The following is a 17,959-nucleotide window of genomic DNA, read 5'->3' as shown; positions in this document are numbered from 1 at the left end:
TAAAATATTTCAGGTTGAAGCTTTAACAGCGATGCAATCTTTCCAGGAAACAGTTCTTAAGATTTGCTCTTCAAACAGAAACCTTTATTCTTAAGTGTTTGCTTTCCTTCAAACCTGACTCAAGGACCTGTGTGTAAATCAATAAATCACAGCAAACCAAGTTTATACCAGATTATGAAGCGACTTCAGATGCATGTGTGATGAATAAACTGTCAGGTTTATGAAACAGCTGGAAACATGATTTATAATGTTCCAAAAATAATAGACATGAATCTAGTTGAGCTCTAGGCTCTCCATATTTGTGTTTAGCCTACTTTAAGAGACAAAACACTCACTTGGTACTTTTAAGTATATTTGATGTTACTGAATGCAAACCAATGCTTTTGAAAGTTTCAGCTTGAGCTCAGAGTTAGTCTTTGAAGGCCACAAGCATAAAAACGAGCTAAAAGCCACAAACGAGACCAGTTTAGACTTCATGTGGGACTTCTGAAGGTCAAACAGTCATAAAGACACCGGAACAGGCAGACTTGAGAAAACCAGATTTATTAAGTTAAAACAATCAAGAGTCAAGTGCTTAAAACCGATCCCGCGCGTCAGAAGTCCTGGGACTGCACCTGTTTGCTGGAGTCGGCTGCAGGGTCCCGCGGGGCTTTGGTTTTCTTGGGAAGAAGCTGCGCCTGGATGTTGGGAAGCACGCCGCCCTCCGCGATCGTGACGCCGCCCAGCAGCGTGTTCAGCTCCTCGTCGTTGCGCACCGCGAGCTGGATGTGCCGCGGCGCGATGCGCAGCTTCTTATTGTCGCGGCTCGCGTTGCCCGCCAGCTCCAGCACCTCCGCGCACAGATACTCGATGACCGCCGTCAGGTACACCGCCGCTCCGGAGCCGATGCGCGGCGCGTAGTTCCCCTTGCGCAGGAGACGCGCGACGCGGCCGACGGGGAACTGCAGCCCCGCGCGCGCCGAACGCGACACGGAGGACGCCTTGGTCTTCGGCGCAGCGACCAGTTTCTTACCGCGGCCAGACATGATGGGAAAAACGTTCTGGGGAAGACAAGTAGAGTTAGAGAACTTTAAATGAAGTGCAAGTAAAACAAAAACAGCACAACTGAGTCTGATCAAGCCCCTGAAGAGCCAAAGGGATTTTGAAATGAAGGTGCAAATTAATAAACTGATTTTTAAGACTGAAGTTGGGGTTCGAACTCGGGACGCAGTGCTTAAATTAAGTGGGTCGATTTGAAGTGGAGATGCAAAAAAAAATAAAAAAATAAGTTGTTCTAAGACAAGAATTGGTATGGTTTTGTTTTAGGACAACTTTGAAAAAGTTGATTTACTCCAAAGGCTGACTACTGTAAACAAGTTGACTAGTCAAAAGTTGAACTTGAAAACAAACTTACATTAAAACACCATAAACTTACCTGATTAAGACACCTCGCAAACAAATAACAGCTGTTTGATTCTCAGCGGAGGGTCTTGTGTTTTATACCAGAGCTTAATTGAGTTTAATTGACCCTCACCTGTGCAAATGAGCTGGTGGCCAATCAGCTGTTTGAATTCATTATTTTGTCATTGATCAATGTTAAGTGAGTCGCAATGAGCGCATTTCAACACTTAAAACAATTCAAATTAAAATTAAATTTCAAGAATTTAATGCATTTAAATAATTATTTAAGAAATAAAGTCAGCTATTTGCTTATAAGCTTGTTTATATTAGGTAATATTTAAATGTTTATTATAATTTACATTTAGTCATTTAGCAGATGCTTTTATCCAAAGTGACTTACACATGAGGAGAATAGAGCAATCAAAATTTACAAAAGAGCAAAGATATATAAGTACTGTAACAAGGGTTCTTTTAATATTATAAATAAAAAGAAAGTAAATAGAAAAAGAATCTGTCTTTTTTATAATAAATAAAAAGAAAACAAGTAGTTAGATTAGAAATAGAATCGAGAGTGCAACTGTTAGAGGGTGTTTCTTATAAATAAAAAGAAAACAAATATATCAAATAGAATTAGAATAGTGATAGATTTAGAGGATGAATATAATATTTATCCATTTCAGTATCTTGCATTTGATGCTGGCAGGAATTTATTTGCATATTGTATTTCACAAAACAAATTTCAAAGTCTATAATGCACTGTACTCTAATATTGAGTTATTTTAGGAAGTCGTTAAAATATGAATAGAATGTTAAACAGTGTATTCCCTTCATGATTCTCATGATTTCTTTCACAGGTTTAGTAACTTGTTTTTTGTTTAGTTTTTTAAATTATGCAACAAAAGAACAACAAATACAAAGACAGAATAAGAACAAAAGACAATGAGGGTTATGTACATTAATAATCCAAGCATGCTATGTGAGCTTATAAGAATCCCACCATCAAACCCTAACATGCAGCAGAATTATTAGAGTTTCTTACAGAGGTTACATACACATCAAACATGTTCCTGAAAACAAACATTTACATTTATGAACGTAAAATTTGGCACGAAATAATTATTGCTGATAAATTTAAAGTGAGAAGGGTCTAGATTCAAAGAGTAACTTTGGGGGGGATTTTTTTTACAAAATTGGAAAAGTCAACCCAGAACCCTTCCCAATAAGCACAGTCCCAAAATAAATGATTTATTGTTTCTTCAGACTGAAGACAAAAGGAGCAATTGGGGGAAATACTATTATTAAATGTAGCAAGTTTGTAATTTACCGGGTAGCAATTATGAATCATTTTAATAGAGACTTTAACAACTTTATTAGATAAGAAGCCAAAAATCCTCCCACTCTGTATCGCTAAATATGATATTCCAAAAACACACACAAGCAGGTAAAGAAATCTGAGATTTATTAAGTAATTGAACGAATTTCTTTGTAACTTTTTTTCTTTCCTGTAGCTCAAATAGTAGAGCATGACGCTAGCAACGCCAAGGTCATGGGTTCGATTCCCAGGGAAAGCAAGAGCTGATAAAATGTAAAAACTGTAACTTGAATGCAATGTAAGTCGCTTTGGATAAAAGCGTCTGCTAAATGCATAAATGTAAATGTAATGTAAATGTAACTTGTTTGTGGCTTGGAGTCTTCTGTAACCACGTGTTGAGGTCACATGACAGCTGTTTTGATCATGTGATCATTTGTGGTGGAGTTCGCTCATGACTCGTGCGATCAAATGAATCGTGGTCGGTGCGATTTTATGAATCATTTGTGTTCAGTGACTCGTTCAGTGACTCGTTGTGGCTCATTTGATTCAGTGGTGTCAGGAGTCATGACTCATGTGAATCATTTGTGTTCAGTGTTCACAGGGATCAGTTAGGAGTCGTTGACAGTGAATCCTTTACAGTGGTCAGTGGCTGGTGTGGTTCAGTAGTGATGATGATGATGATGATGAAGAGTCGCTCGCTGCTCGCGGTGTGTGTCGCGCTCGTCGCCGCTCTCGGTGTCTCTCTGTCGGTTCCGCCGCATGAGGAGGTGGCTCGGATGGCCCGGTTCGTGGTCAATAAGTGCGACTGGGCTTCGATGGCGACGATCTCCACTCACGATCCGGTCCGAGGACAGCCGTTCTCCAACGCCTTCTCCATCAGCGACGGGCCCGCGGGCAACGGAACCGGAACCCCGTACCTGTACCTCACACACCTGGAGATCTCGGTGCAGGACCTGCAGGTGCGGATCAATACTGATCAATAATCCATACTCATACAGATACAGAACCCGAACGAACATCTACCATGCTTTTACTGCATCTCCATAACACTAATGTGAACACTGGATAAAGTCATAATTCTTGTTTGATTTGGTCATATTAAAGTTTTTTCCGAAGGGGACTCTGGACTTCTCTTTTTATCACTTCATAAATCAGGAAATACTGTCAACAGATTTTCATCATGTTTTAGGAGTAAAATATTATAGAAATCAGTGTGAATGAAATATGAACAGACCTTCAGAATACAGAGAGGAATAAAACTAAAATTATATAAAATTTTGTTCTACTATTTTGCTTCATAATTTGTCTTTTTTCAGACTACAGGATATATATATATATTTATGTGTATCTTATATATATATATATATATATATGTATATATAATTTAAATGTGTATTTCGGATGCTTTCTTTCCACTATGTCTGAAGACATGATATGGAAGCAAAATACAGTAGACCAAAGTGCCAAATGTAAAAATAGATAAAATACCAATAGATAAAGTGTAATAAAATTATATTAATAGTAAAAAAAAAAAAAAAAAAAAAAAAAAAAAAAAAATATATATATATATATATATATATATATATAATATGTAATAAATAGATCAAATGCAAAAAAACATGAACTGCCATGAAATAATTTTAAATGTTACATAAATATTTTTTTTATTGTATTTTGTTTTTATGACTATGTAACACTGATGTGGTTTTATGTAAGTGTGACATAAGTGTGATTCAGCACACGGCTGTCAGGACGTGACGCAGCGATTTCACTTTATCAACATCCAGCAGAACTGAGCAGCTGAAGTTAAAAACATGAACACACACTGCAGATGACTGATGATCTAATCTGTGTGTGTGTGTGTGTGTGTGTGTGTGTGACAGGTGAATTCCCAGGCGTCTCTGTCCGTGTCTCTGGCTCAGACCAGCTACTGTAAGAATCATGGATTCGATCCTCAGAGTCCGCTGTGTGCCCACATCATCCTGTCGGGCTCCATGGTGGAGGTACAGCACTTCTCGTGCGGTGTGAATCAGTGAATCGGTGTGAATCAGTGATGGTGTGACAGTGAATCGGTGTGAATCAGTGATGGTGTGACAGTGACTCAGTGATGGTGTGACGGTGGATCGGTGTGAATCAGTGATGGTGTGAATCAGTGATGGTGAATCGGTGTGAATCAGTGATGGTGTGAATCAGTGAATCGGTGTGAATCAGTGATGGTGTGACAGTGAATCGGTGTGAATCAGTGATGGTGTGAATCAGTGATGGTGAATCGGTGTGAATCAGTGATGGTGAATCGGTGTGAATCAGTGATGGTGTGTTAGTGAATCTGTGAATCGGTGTGAATCAGTGTGAATCAGTGAATCGGTGTGAATCAGTGATGGTGAATCGGTGTGAATCAGTGATGGTGAATCGGTGTGAATCAGTGATGGTGTGTTAGTGAATCTGAATCGGTGTGAATCAGTGATGGTGTAACAGTGAATCGGTGTGAATCAGTGATGGTGTGACGGTGAATCGGTGTGAATCAGTGTGAATCAGTGAATCGGTGTGAATCATTGATGGTGAATCGGTGTGAATCAGTGATGGTGAATCGGTGTGAATCAGTGATGGTGTGTTAGTGAATCTGTGAATCGGTGTGAATCAGTGATGGTGTAACAGTGAATCGGTGTGAATCAGTGATGGTGTGACAGTGAATCGGTGTGAATCAGTGGTGGTGTGACGGTGAATCGGTGTGAATCAGTGAATCGGAGTGAATCAGTGATGGTACAATCCCCAATTGTAAGTCGCTTTGGATAAAAGCGTCTGCCAAATTACTAAATGTAAATGATAGTGTGACGGTGAATCAGTGTGAATCAGTGTGACGGTGAATCTGTGTAAATCAGTGATGGTGTGACAGTGAATCGGTGTGAATCATTGATGGTGTGACAGTGAATCAGTGTGAATCGGTGTGAATTGGTGTGAATCAGTGATGGTGTGACAGTGAATCAGTGTGAATCGGTGTGAATCAGTGAATTGGTGTGAATCAGTGATGGTGTGATGGTGAATCGGTGTGAATCAGTGAATTGGTGTGAATCAGTGATGGTGTGACAGTGAATCAGTGTGAATCGGTGTGAATCAGTGAATTGGTGTGAATCAGTGATGGTGTGACAGTGAATCAGTGAATTGGTGTGAATCAATGATGGTTTTACAGTGAATCAGTGTGAATCGGTGTGAATCAGTGAATTGGGTGAATCAGTGATGGTGTGACAGTGAATCGGTGTGAATCAGTGAATTGGGTGAATCAGTGATGGTGTGACAGTGAATCGGTGTGAATCAGGGAATTGGGTGAATCAGTGATGGTGTGAATCATTGATGGTGTAAATCAGTGATGGTGTGAATTGGGTGAATCAGTGATGGTGTGACGGTGAATCTGTTTTAGGTGAACGGCAGCGAGGCATCAGTGGCTAAAGCTGCTCTGTTCAGTAGACACCCAGAGATGATTGATTGGCCCACCGACCACAGCTGGTTCTTTGCCAAGATGAACATCACACAGGTCTGGGTGCTCGATTACTTCGGCGGAGTGAAAACCGTCACGGCGGAGGAGTATTACCGAGCCACTCCGTACCGGAAACACAGTGGTGAGTCCAGCAGATGTGATCGAGCTTCACTAAGATGATTCACTTACATGATTCAGATGAAGCTTCATTTGAAGTAAAATACAGTAAAATCTTTTTTTTGTTGTTAAATCATTTGAAGTAGAGGGGGCAGACTGGACATTTCTGAGTGAACAATTCACTGAATCAGAGTTTTGAATTGATTCACTGAAACAGTTCAGAGACACATGCAGTTATCTTCTTCTCACCAGCAATATAGTACTGAATATACTGTTCCTATGAGGTCTGAGCGCAGCTGTTATCAGTCTGAACCAGACGCTGTGGTGAACGTCACGTGACCTCAGTGTGTGTGTGTGTGTTTCTACAGGAAGTGACATGCTGTAATCCTGATTAACCGGATCAGAATCACTGATGGAGTGTTTCAGAAGAGACTGATGAATATTTCTCAGGTTGATGCTGTTTGAATCGTGTGTGTGTGTGACGTATTAATCACATGTTGTTCATTTCTCCAGGGCATTACTGCAGCATGATGTGTAAATCTAAATCTAGTTGCTACATTTTTTGTAAGCATTTTGTAAAATGCTTTCGAATGATTTTTGCAGTTTGCACAAGCGCTGTCATTCGACTGTTTGCAGATTCACAAACAAATGCAAATTCAGATTGAAATCTTAAGAAAGCCTCGTGAGATTCGCGTGTGACACTCATAAATGTTCAATTTGGTGAAATATGAATCTCACGAGACGTTTTTGCTCATTTTGCTTGTATTTGATAGTCGGTTTGTGTTTTTACGCACAGCTGACGTCTTCCAGTCCTATAAAATCACACAGACGCCAATCAAACGATATTTACTCAGAGTGGTTATTTTTCTAACGCTGGTGTGTATTTTTAATAAGCATTGTTTTGTCATGATGCAGTGAAATAAAGAGCTGATCTTTGATTGGATTGTGTTTGTCTCTCGTTCTGTTAATTGCTCATATCTTTTTCTGAGAATGAGTAGGTCGCGCGCGCGTGTGTGTGTGTGTGTGTGTGTGTGTGTGTGTGTCGTCAGTGTTTCAGTAGGTGGGTCGTGTCTGTATGTACAGGTGGAGCTCGAGGAGCCACTTCCTGTCAAAGAGCAGATCTCGAGCTTGACTGAAGTCACGGTGTCACTCACACACACACACACACACACACTCGTGCGTCTCGAACCTGCGGCCCATCAGACGACAGACAGACACAGACAGGCCGAGGGATAATGATGGCGTGGAGAGGAGCGTCGGCCGTGGTCGTCCTGCTGTCCATCACACCTGCTTCAGGTACAAGTGTGTGTGTGTGTGTGTTGAGATGTTGAGGCGCGTCTGCTGCAGGAGTCAAGGGAAGGCCGCCATCTTTGTTCGAGGTTTGTCGTTTCCTCCAGTGTAAAGACTAAGAATCCTCTCAGAGAATCGGCTCAGAATCTCTTTTCAGATGAGTCCGGCGTTTGACCTTTGGCCTCCTGAGGTCAAAGGCCGTCCACTGCTGGCCTGAGCTGGGCTCGCTGGGGTCATGTTTCGCTCGCAGGCCTCTATCGTCTGCCGTCTGTCTTCCTTTCGCTCCAGATCAAATATGTTGATTTAATTATTATTTAAATATTTTTTTTTAAATTGAAGAACAAATACTAGTTATAAAGATCGAATTACCGTCAGCATCAATATGAAAATGACAAACTGTCACGTTTTGTTTTTAATAATAATAATAGTAATAAAGTTAAACTGATGTTTTTATAAAGTATCACCTAAATGTGTTTCAGTATTTATGTCTTGTATTAATCTTATATAGTGTTTTGTTGTTGTTTGGCTGGTGTTATTCGCTCTTGTTGCTGATATAGTCGCGTTAAACAAAAGAGTTTAGTTATTTCCCACATTTTATGTTTATTTAATGTCAGTTTAACAATACAACAGTGCAATTTGTTTTTTAAATACATATTTTTGTACATTTTGCATTCAATTAATTTTAATTCTTAATTTTTACAAAACAATGAAATATTTCTCCAGGAAACATGTAATCTAGAACATGAGTGAAAATATCTCCAATTATTATTGTTTTTAATTTATTTATTTGATTGAATACATTTAATAACCACTGGTAATATTACAAAGATTCCAAAGGCTTGATTGAATCTAAAGCTGCTTTGAAACGCGGCGTACAAATAAAAATGATTTGACAAAGACATAAACTCTGCAACAATGTGAATGAACATTAGTTTCAGCATAAACAGATTTGGCTGATTTGAGTGTTTATCGTTTATTAGAAATGCTGAAACATCAGAACAAACTTCTGCTTCTCCAAATATTATATAGAGCTGAATGTAAAATAAACCCTGAGCTGCTTCTGTTTTATAAAGCGGCTTTACAGTCAACAGCAGATGAACAAAAACAAGTGTTAAATGTGAAAGTGTGTTTAGAGCCGGAGCTGGAGGTTTCTGGGCGTCTGCCTCTCTCTCGGGTCGAGCAGAAGTGTGTTGTGTGACTGTGAGCTGACTCCGTGTGGATCTCCAGTAAAGCAGTGGAAACACTGGAGGATCTGCTGATCTCAGATCAGATCACTGAGCTTGTGTTACTGGATTCACTCTTTCCACTCCAGACGTGTCAGCATATTACTGAGTGAGATGAACATCCTGAGCCATTCATGATTTTCCACAAACACAGATGAAAGATGAAACACACACACACACACACACACACACACTGTTTACAGTTTTGTTCTACAAATAGCTGATGAATTTAATTCTACAGTCTGTCTGATGTGTTTAGAACACAAGGAGATGCATGTTTTAGATTTTTATTTTTAGTATTGGGGAATCATTTTAAATTCAAACATATAAGTATATACATACAGTATACGTATATATATATATATATGTAAATTAATAGTTAATTTGCAAAGACAGAACTCGTTTTTAACAATTTTCAATAATCATGTTTTTTCATTGCGTATTCCAATTAATTTCAATCAATCTGCAGTTGGGTTATTTTGAATAGGTTAAAAAATACAGCTAACTAACTCAATAAAAACACGATAACATAATTTAAAAAAAAAAAACATTATTTTTGAACATTTTACATAACGGAGTTACCTGGTTTAGCAAATAAACTCTTCATATATATATATATATATTATTGCCATAACAGTTGATTTAGATATTACAGTCCATCAGATCTCATAAATGGAAATTTGTGCTCATCTATTTTGACTCGTGAGCGTCTCGGAGAATCGATTTCTGCTTTATGGCACTTAATCTGGCCTCTTCAGAGACGTCTGTGTTTGTGCTGAAGGCTGTTTTTGATCAGATGCTGCTGATGTTGTGGAAAGTGTTCATTCAGTGGGCGAAAGCAGCTTCGTTTACAGTCAGAGTCCCTCTCTATTAGATCAGTGAATCAAATGATGAGACGCGGTGGAAAATACAGGCTGAAAAACATCATTTCAAGGAACACGCTGCAGAACTCAATCACATGAAATGTGCTGCTGTTTTTATTCTGTGAACTCAAACATGTCACACCTGACAGATGCTGATCAGCGTATAACCAGCGCTCCACATTCACATGAATATATCACAGACCACGACTCTTCAACTCTCTGAAAGATTCATGTTTTTGAGTAAAAATGACAATAATGTGAAATATTATTTCTGTGATCTGCAGCTGTATTTCCAGCATCATTACTCCAGTCTTCAGAGTCACATGATCTTCAGAAATCATAATAATATACAGAAACATTTCTGATTATTATCAATGTTGAAAACAGTTGTGCTGCTCAATATTTTTATGGAAACCGTGATGCATTTGATTTTTCAGGATTCACAGATGAATAAAACATTTCTTTAAAATAGAAATGTTTTATTACATTATAAATGTCTTTGCTGTCACTTTTGATCAGTTTAATGCATTTTTCATTAAGTATTAATTTCTTTAAAAAAAATCGAACTAAACCTAAAGTTTGTGTTACATACGCTGGTGTGTAAATGTATTTATTTTTATTAAGAAATCCATTTTCATGTCTATATAAATTAAAAATCGCATTCTGTTGTCTAGTTTTTGCACACATTGTAGCGTTTGAGTCGCTGGTTTGATTCTATTAATAAAAATGATCAAACGATATTTGTCTTTAAAGTACGACTGCTTCATTCTCACTAAACCTGCTACTCATCCGCTCATATCTATTTGACTTTTTAATCTTAATCTAACGTTATATTGAATGTGTGTATTTAGCAAAAGAACAGACTTTGATTTATTTTACGCGTTTAGACGAGTCACGCATGTTGTGAACCGAGTTACAGAAACTTTGAAGCTCATTTCAGATAAAAGTCGAATAGAAGAACACATATATAACGTTTAGTTCAATCACGTGGACGGCAGTGTTTTACTGTATCTGCTCATGTTTACAGTACTCCGGTATACTGAAGAACACTGAGCGGAACATTTACTGTGTTAAACGTCCACGTATCTGATCAAAATCATACTGCAGTAAAAAAGAGCACATTTAAATTACACTGAAGTATTATAAAGCAGAAGTAACCTTCATGAAAACAAGAGCGACGGGGATCCAGTTCAATCATTTGCTCAAAGCACACCGAATGAATTGTGTATTTGAGTTTTTATCAGACAGAAATACACTAAAGAAAATACCACGGCGCATGTTTATACAGTCAGACAACACTGAGACGAGAAACAGAAGAACAAACCCCTGAGAGAGATGAACTATCCACTGACCTCAGTCCAGTGCTGCTGTCTGGAGCTCTCTCTTGTTTATTTGGAGCATTTGGTTGTTTTTCTCTGCAGATATTGATATGCAATTCATTGTAAATAATTAGATTAATCAGCATATCATCAGGGGTTTATCTTACATCTAATGTTGCTAAACAAAGTTTATGGTGTTTAGTGTTTGTGTGAAGGACACCGAGCTCCGTCTGTTTATGAGTAAATATATAGTTTATATCAGCAGTATTTTCCTCCTCAGCTTCTGCAAGAGCTGTCAGTGTATTATAAAGCTACGGATATTAGTACTTTAATAGCTTGGTATATTAACATTATATAAGTTAACAAAATAAATTTTTACTGTAAATTTGAGCTAAATCTGTAAAACTAAATTTTGCTACTGTATTTTTGTACAGTAAAGTTCTGTATTTTACTGTAAACTTGACAGATTTAGTTTTCTATATTAAATAAGGGATTATATTGTGACGAGCGATGGAGATGTTAGAACAGAAGCAGCTCTTAACCGCACGACTTGAAAGGGTTATATGTGCTATTTTTACAGATCTATTTCTTCATGGATTCTTTGAATTGTATTTTTAGCATTACTGTTACTGTTGCTTACGGTTGCACACGTTTTATCAGCTCAATAACCCCAAAAACCTATTAGATCATAATCATCACAGCTCAAAAAACTGCCAAAGAACAAGCACGTCAAAATAAAATATGTTCTTTCTTAGTATTAATATCTAAAACTTCTTGAATCGGGATGCATTTACTTCACTGCAAAACATGCTTTTCTTACTTTTTGTCTTGTTTCCAGCCAACATATCGATAAATTCTTATATCAAGAAGGATTTTCTAGACAAGTAAAAATTAATATCTTGTTTTCAGAAAAACAAGTCAAAATTAAGTGAAAGCAAACATAAACAAGCAAAATAATCTTGTTTTCTGTTTGAAATAGGATTATTTAGTTTACACCGTTGGCAGATTATTTATCTTATTCTAAGGACAAACTCTGAAACCAAGACAATTATTTTTACTTGTCTAGAAAATCCTTCTTGATATAAGACGGCAAATCTAAGTAAGAAAAGCATTTGTTGCAGTGTTGACAAGTAAAACGACTCATAATATTTTGTCTTGTTTTCTGGAAATATTATCCAAATTTTGTTAGTTTTTGCTTAAAACAAGCAAAAATATCTGCAATGGGATAAGAAAAATAATCTTCATTCAAAGGCTAAACAATAATTTTTTTTTACCCCATTGGCAGATATTTTTACTTGTTGTAAGCAAAAACTCCAGAGAACAAGACATAATATCTTAAGTTATTTTACTTGTCAAGTAAATGCATCTTAATTCCAGAATTTGTAGATATTTATACAAGAAAACAAGACACAAATACTAAGAAAGAAAATGATTTTGTTCAGCGTGGAGTCAAATGTTGAGTTGCACTGAAGTGCAGTAAGACTCCTCCAGAATCAGAAGTACAGTGAAGTGTGGTGTTTTCTGAGCTCTTCTGATGATCAAATGACCCGGCGTGAGGCGTGAGGTCTGCGTTTGACCCGTCTGAGGAGTCCGTCTCGTGAACCGCAGCAGTGAGCGTCTGCGGTGAGGAAGAGGAAGCTCAGATCAGCCCACATTCAGACCAGCTTCAGACTCAATCACACAGCTTTTAACATTACTACTCTCAAAAACACCTGATTATTCAAATATCTTCACTTCTGCGGTCAAACACAATGTGTGTAACTATAAGACACTGAACACCTCTCAAGTAAACGAGTGCAGCAGGTTATGAATCTGGATCAGATGTTTGTGAAGCTTCTTCAGTAAAAATATCTGTCTATGGAGGTAAGAAAAAGGCTAAACAAGATTATTTTTCTTACTCTATTGGTAGATATATTTACTTCTTTTATGCAATAACTTTGCACAAAATTTGCATAATATTTTCCATATAACAAGACATAATATCTTAACTTGTTTTACTTGTGAAGTAAATGTATTTTAATTCCAGAATTTGTAGATATTTATACAAGAACACAAGAGAAATACTAAGGAAGAGAATGATTTTGTGCCGTGTATATTCAGGCTTCAACCATGACCTTTCATGACATTTAAGCTTCTGCTTTAGGATCCGATGTTCTCATTTAACACTTCATACATTTTAACATCTTTTATTTTATGTTTGACTGAAAGTACTGAAATAATTGTATTTCTGCATTATTTTGACTGCAATTACACAAATGATTAATATGATATTTAATAAACATGATATGATATCAGTTTAAAGGAACAATTGTTATTCCTACATGATAATTATTCGCTCTACTAAATATAGTTTATGGAATGATTTTTTTCTGCTAAAATAAATATTTAGCATTGATCATCAATATTTGAGTCAAGACTAGTCTTCAAACAGATACTTTGATGCTCATTGCGATATTCATTGCGTTTTAAATTAAATTCTAGTTCATACCATTTTTATTTCTTAAACTCTTTCTGCTGTGTGTTAGTCAGGAGTCTCGGAGGTCAAAGGTCTCGTGTTTAACGGCTTCATTCATTTAACAGACGCTGGTTTGACTAGTTTAGTTCGGTGGATGAACATCTGCTTGGGTCATGATGATTTTAAGCAGCTGCGTCACTGATCTCATATTTTAATATGATTTAATATTCAGTGTGAATCAAACGTGCAGCACATTTCTGAGCAGCTGAGAGAGTTTCACACACAGCAACAACGCCTTTCATCAGCTTGTGTTACATTTACACTTTACACCACTTTATCATGTGTGTGTGTGTGCTGTAATGCTTTCATGTGTTCCTCCCTCTTTATCTCTCACACACACACACACACACACACACAGTTAGTCAGTTAGAGCAGCTGAATAAACCACTGAACTAGAAACAGTCGAGACGCACACACCACAAACACTTCACATGAGAGCGCGCGTGTGTGTGTGTGTGTGTGTGTGTGTGTGTGTGTGTGTGTGTACTGGGATTCACTACATTATAAAGACCAAATATCCCCAGAAGTATAGTTAAACCAGTACATTTTGACCTTGTTGGGACTTTTTTTTTGGTCCCCGTGAGGAAACAAGCTTATAAATCACACAGAATTATGTTTTGAAAATCTAAAACTGCAGAAAGTCTCCTGTAAGGGGTAGGGTTGGTGTAAGGAGATAGAAAATATGGGTTGTACAGTATAACAACCATTACACTTATGGAGAGAACCTATAATTAATGGTGTGTGTGTGTGTGTGTGTGTATGTGCGTGCATTTTTGTGACAAATGAGGACATAAATGAGTATAATAACACAGGTATGACAGGTATTACAAGCTGAGGGTGACTTTTCAGGACATCGACCCATGTCCCCACTTTTCAAAACACTTATAAATCATACAGAGTGAGTTTTTTGGGAAAGTAAAAATGCACAAAGTCTCCTGTGAGGGCTAAGTTTAGGTGTAGGGTTGGTGTAGGGCAATAGCACACACAGTTTGTTCAGTATAAAAACCATTACGCCTATGGAGAGTCCCCAAAAACCACAAAAACCAACGTGTGTGTGTGTGTGTGTGTGTGTGTTCTGTTGAATGTGCTTGTATTTGATTGGTTCAGTGCTGCTGGTGTGTTTGTTCAGATTCACTCATCTCTGCTGTTCTTGTGTTTTTCAGCTCTTTCATCATATGACCCTAATTACTGTTACATCCTGGACGCGATTCTGCTGCTGTATGGCATCATCATCACTGCCTTCTTCGTGCGCGAGCGAGTGAGTCTATAACACACACACACACACACACACACACACACACACACACACACACACACATACACACACGTACGTTTACTTAGCTATCTAAACCTATCTCTCACAGAAAACTTTATGCAGTTTTACAATTTAAAAAAAAACTTTTTTTAGTTTTATACCAGTTTTGCAAATGAAGATGTCCCCAAAGGGAGCTTTTTGGAGATATTGCAAGGTTTAGCTGACTTTTGGCTACAAATTTGTCCCTAAAATGGGTACACACACACACACACACTGAGCTGGATCATTTCACACACTCATGCACTATCCTGTGCCACATGATCCTTCAGAAATTGACTGGTAGCATATATATAATAATATATTACGAATTTAAGAAATATTAAAATATACAGTATACAATATATATTTACATATAATATAAATCATATATTAATTAAAAAAATATATATATATGTAGATATTTTGTAAATATATACATGTATGTGCACATATATATATATATATATATATACATATAAATATACACAGTATACACATATAGTATGTAACCACAAACCTTTGTTTTGGATGTGATTAATCAAGATTAATCAATTTGATATAGATAGATAGATAGATAGATAGATAGATAGATAGATAGATAGATAGATAGATAGATAGATAGATAGATAGATAGATAGATAGATAGATAGATAGATAGATAGATAGATAGATAGATATAGATAAATTAGGGAAAATCAATACATTTTGAATAATTTACAACCATTGTATGAATAATGTTTAATCATGTAATTAATAAAAAGTAACTGTAATCTGATTGTAAGTGTTAAAATGTAAAATAACCCTGTTCCAAGCGTTGTAATGTGATGATGTAATCCAGATGACATGTAATGAGTTATGGTCAGCGCTGGACAGTAGAGCACGTGTGTTATTAATCAAACCCACGATTAGTGTGAAAAATCCCTGTTCATTCATGAGGCTTTTCCTTCAGTTCATCAAGAAGAGAGGCAAAGAGGATCAAGACCCGGTGTATCAGGTGAGAATCAGATCAGACGTGATCAATCAACCAATCATCACGATATTAGAGATGTTAACGAGCGTCGGATGTCTTCCAGCCCATTAACAAGAGCGGCCAGTCAGCGTATGATGTCCTGGGACAGCGCGGGGCTGAGGAGGGTCCGGCCAGAGGGGTGAGTGACCGATCACATGACACAGGTCACATGACACAGGACCTGACCTGACCTGACTGCATGTGTGTGTTTCACAGGGTCGCAAGCGAGGAGACGACACTTACACGGTAAGAGCCTCTTCATCACAGGAAGGAAGTTTATTAGCAGCGCTGAGAAGAATCCAGCTGAAGAAACCACAGAAACAGCATCAGATCAGATCAGAAACCTTCCTCACACGCTCACTCTCACATTACAGACCGAAGGGGCTTCATTCTGGCTCCTCAAACAAGCTTTCAGTGAACAGTTCCCCAAAAGAACCTCGTAAACAATGTTTTACATGCCTTTCCGTTGGACAAAAGCCTCCTCTAGTGAACAAGTAAAACACATTTATTTCAGACCAAGTATAGTTCAAATCTATTTTACTGACATATCGCTCGAGACTTACTGATATAAAATTATAATTAAACTCTATATGAAGCTACCACTTGTGCACAATGCACATTTCTTAATATTAAGCCTAAAATGTGTTTTAATGTCACTATTGATGAGGATTGTATGATTTTTGACTAATATCGGTCTTTAAATGCAAGATATTTAAAGTGTACCTGAAGGATACTTATAATAGTTTCTCTTTAGCACAATAAAATATACTTCAGTTCATCTTTAGTTGGACTTCAGTGCTACTTCCACACAATTAAAGTGCATTAAGCACAAAATTAGTTCTACTTTAGCAGACTTAATATTTTTATTAAGCGCATAAATATGTAAATGTATTTGTAGTATACCTAGCGTTAAATAAATGTATTTCAAATAGTTTTTAGTATATTTATTTTTCAGTATGGTTCTCTGATGTTGGTCATGACATGGAGGTAAACAGAAAGTAATTTTAAAATGGTTTTAATTGAACATTTTCATGATTTCATTAATTATTAGCTTTTCATTAAACTCTCAAACCCCCTGCAGTTCCTTCACTAACCCAGTTTGGGAAACCTTGACATAATATAACGTTTAATGCACTTCATGTAGTTGATAACAACAAATGGGATTTATTTTCTTACTCTTTGTCATTTTATATCAATACGGTACAAGATTATCTTATTATAAATCAATGTGGAAACAAGATAGGTCAAAAGTAATCCAAAAGTAGTCTGATTATATTACATAACATGTGTAATGTAATGGATTACGCTACTAAATACAATATTTGTCTTGAAATTTGGATTACATTTACCCAGCTCTGCATTAAAGGAAATAATTAAAATATATGATCTATAATATAATATAAAACACTGGACAACTAGTTTATGTTGATGAAGTGTTTTCAAATTCAAACAAACATTTTCATATTTGACTGAAATAACAGAGCAAATAATTTAGCTGATGATGGTTTATTTCAGCCTCTGCAGAAGAAGACTGACGACACGTACCGAGAGATCGAGACGAAGCCAGGCGTAAGTGTGACTGATTCACTTTTACTGATTCGTACTGATTCATATGAAACGACTCACTCTGCTTGTGATTCTCCTCCAGCGCCGCCGAACTGATCAGGTTTATCAGGTCAGACACATTTCTCATCACAGATAAACATCAGATCCTGAATATCAGAGTGTGTTTGACGTGTTTATTGTGTGTTTCAGGGTTTGAGCTCCATGACTAAAGACACGTATGATTCTCTGCACATGCAGCAGATTCATCCACCGCCGCGCTAAACGCTGATCCTCCTTCAGACCACCATCAGGACCACAGTCCACTCATTCATTCCTGCTCGTGAAATATGAGCCGACGGTTTATTGGTTTAATATCTCTCTTTCACACTGTATTATGAGTCTTTTTTAATTATTTTATATTAGTAGTGTAATATTGGCATTTACTCTTTTTAAACTGAGAATTTCATTGTATTTCATTTGGTTGTTGTTACGTTTGTCTGTTTTGTGTAACTTTGTATCAGCTTGTTAAAATGAATTTCTTCAAGATTTTTATTAAATAATCAAACCTGATTCAACTGATGATCAAAATAATCTGGAGAGCGTACAAATGCAGTCTGAGA

The 17,959-nt window shown here is 37.1% G+C and overlaps 3 protein-coding genes across 3 annotated transcripts; 2 read left to right on the top strand and 1 right to left on the bottom strand.

Annotated features, from left to right (window-relative positions):
• Positions 1 to 593: 593 nt before the first annotated feature.
• On the bottom strand, positions 594 to 1,025 carry h2af1al (H2A histone family member 1a like; the record flags this gene model as incomplete). The annotated part of the gene is made up of 1 exon (XM_079420767.1): positions 594 to 1,025. One exon carries the CDS (start codon positions 1,023 to 1,025, stop codon positions 594 to 596), a length of 432 nt encoding a protein of 143 aa, XP_079276893.1.
• Positions 1,026 to 3,127: 2,102 nt separating this feature from the next.
• creg1 (cellular repressor of E1A-stimulated genes 1) lies at positions 3,128 to 7,219 on the top strand. Its single transcript, XM_079420678.1, has 4 exons — positions 3,128 to 3,651; positions 4,576 to 4,695; positions 6,108 to 6,306; positions 6,650 to 7,219. Exons 1-4 carry the CDS (start codon positions 3,361 to 3,363, stop codon positions 6,664 to 6,666), a joined length of 627 nt encoding a protein of 208 aa, XP_079276804.1. The 5' UTR covers positions 3,128 to 3,360; the 3' UTR covers positions 6,667 to 7,219.
• Positions 6,671 to 17,944, top strand: cd247 (CD247 molecule). Its single transcript, XM_079420679.1, has 9 exons — positions 6,671 to 6,731; positions 7,280 to 7,577; positions 14,655 to 14,749; positions 15,735 to 15,779; positions 15,859 to 15,933; positions 16,011 to 16,040; positions 17,310 to 17,363; positions 17,443 to 17,469; positions 17,550 to 17,944. Exons 2-9 carry the CDS (start codon positions 7,517 to 7,519, stop codon positions 17,619 to 17,621), a joined length of 459 nt encoding a protein of 152 aa, XP_079276805.1. The 5' UTR covers positions 6,671 to 6,731; positions 7,280 to 7,516; the 3' UTR covers positions 17,622 to 17,944.
• The last annotated feature ends 15 nt before the right edge of the window (positions 17,945 to 17,959 follow it).

Source organism: Barbus barbus, assembly GCF_936440315.1.
Source record: "Barbus barbus genome assembly, chromosome: 7".
In the NCBI taxonomy this organism is placed as follows: Eukaryota; Metazoa; Chordata; class Actinopteri; order Cypriniformes; family Cyprinidae; genus Barbus; species Barbus barbus.
Note: the sequence above shows the minus strand (reverse complement) of the source record. Positions and strands in the feature narration are given on the sequence as shown.

What these genes read in the sequence shown, in the direction of transcription:
- cd247 (XM_079420679.1), top strand. Translation starts at nt 7,517, where the DNA reads ATGATGGCGTGGAGAGGAGCGTCGGCCGTGGTCGTCCTGCTGTCCATC. An exon ending in ATCAAGACCCGGTGTATCAG is followed by an intron (nt 15,780 to 15,858) that starts GTGAGAATCAGA and finishes GATGTCTTCCAG; the next exon opens with CCCATTAACAAGAGCGGCCA. An exon ending in GAACTGATCAGGTTTATCAG is followed by an intron (nt 17,470 to 17,549) that starts GTCAGACACATT and finishes TGTGTGTTTCAG; the next exon opens with GGTTTGAGCTCCATGACTAA.
- creg1 (XM_079420678.1), top strand. Translation starts at nt 3,361, where the DNA reads ATGATGATGATGATGATGAAGAGTCGCTCGCTGCTCGCGGTGTGTGTC. An exon ending in TCTCGGTGCAGGACCTGCAG is followed by an intron (nt 3,652 to 4,575) that starts GTGCGGATCAAT and finishes TGTGTGTGACAG; the next exon opens with GTGAATTCCCAGGCGTCTCT. An exon ending in TGTCGGGCTCCATGGTGGAG is followed by an intron (nt 4,696 to 6,107) that starts GTACAGCACTTC and finishes AATCTGTTTTAG; the next exon opens with GTGAACGGCAGCGAGGCATC.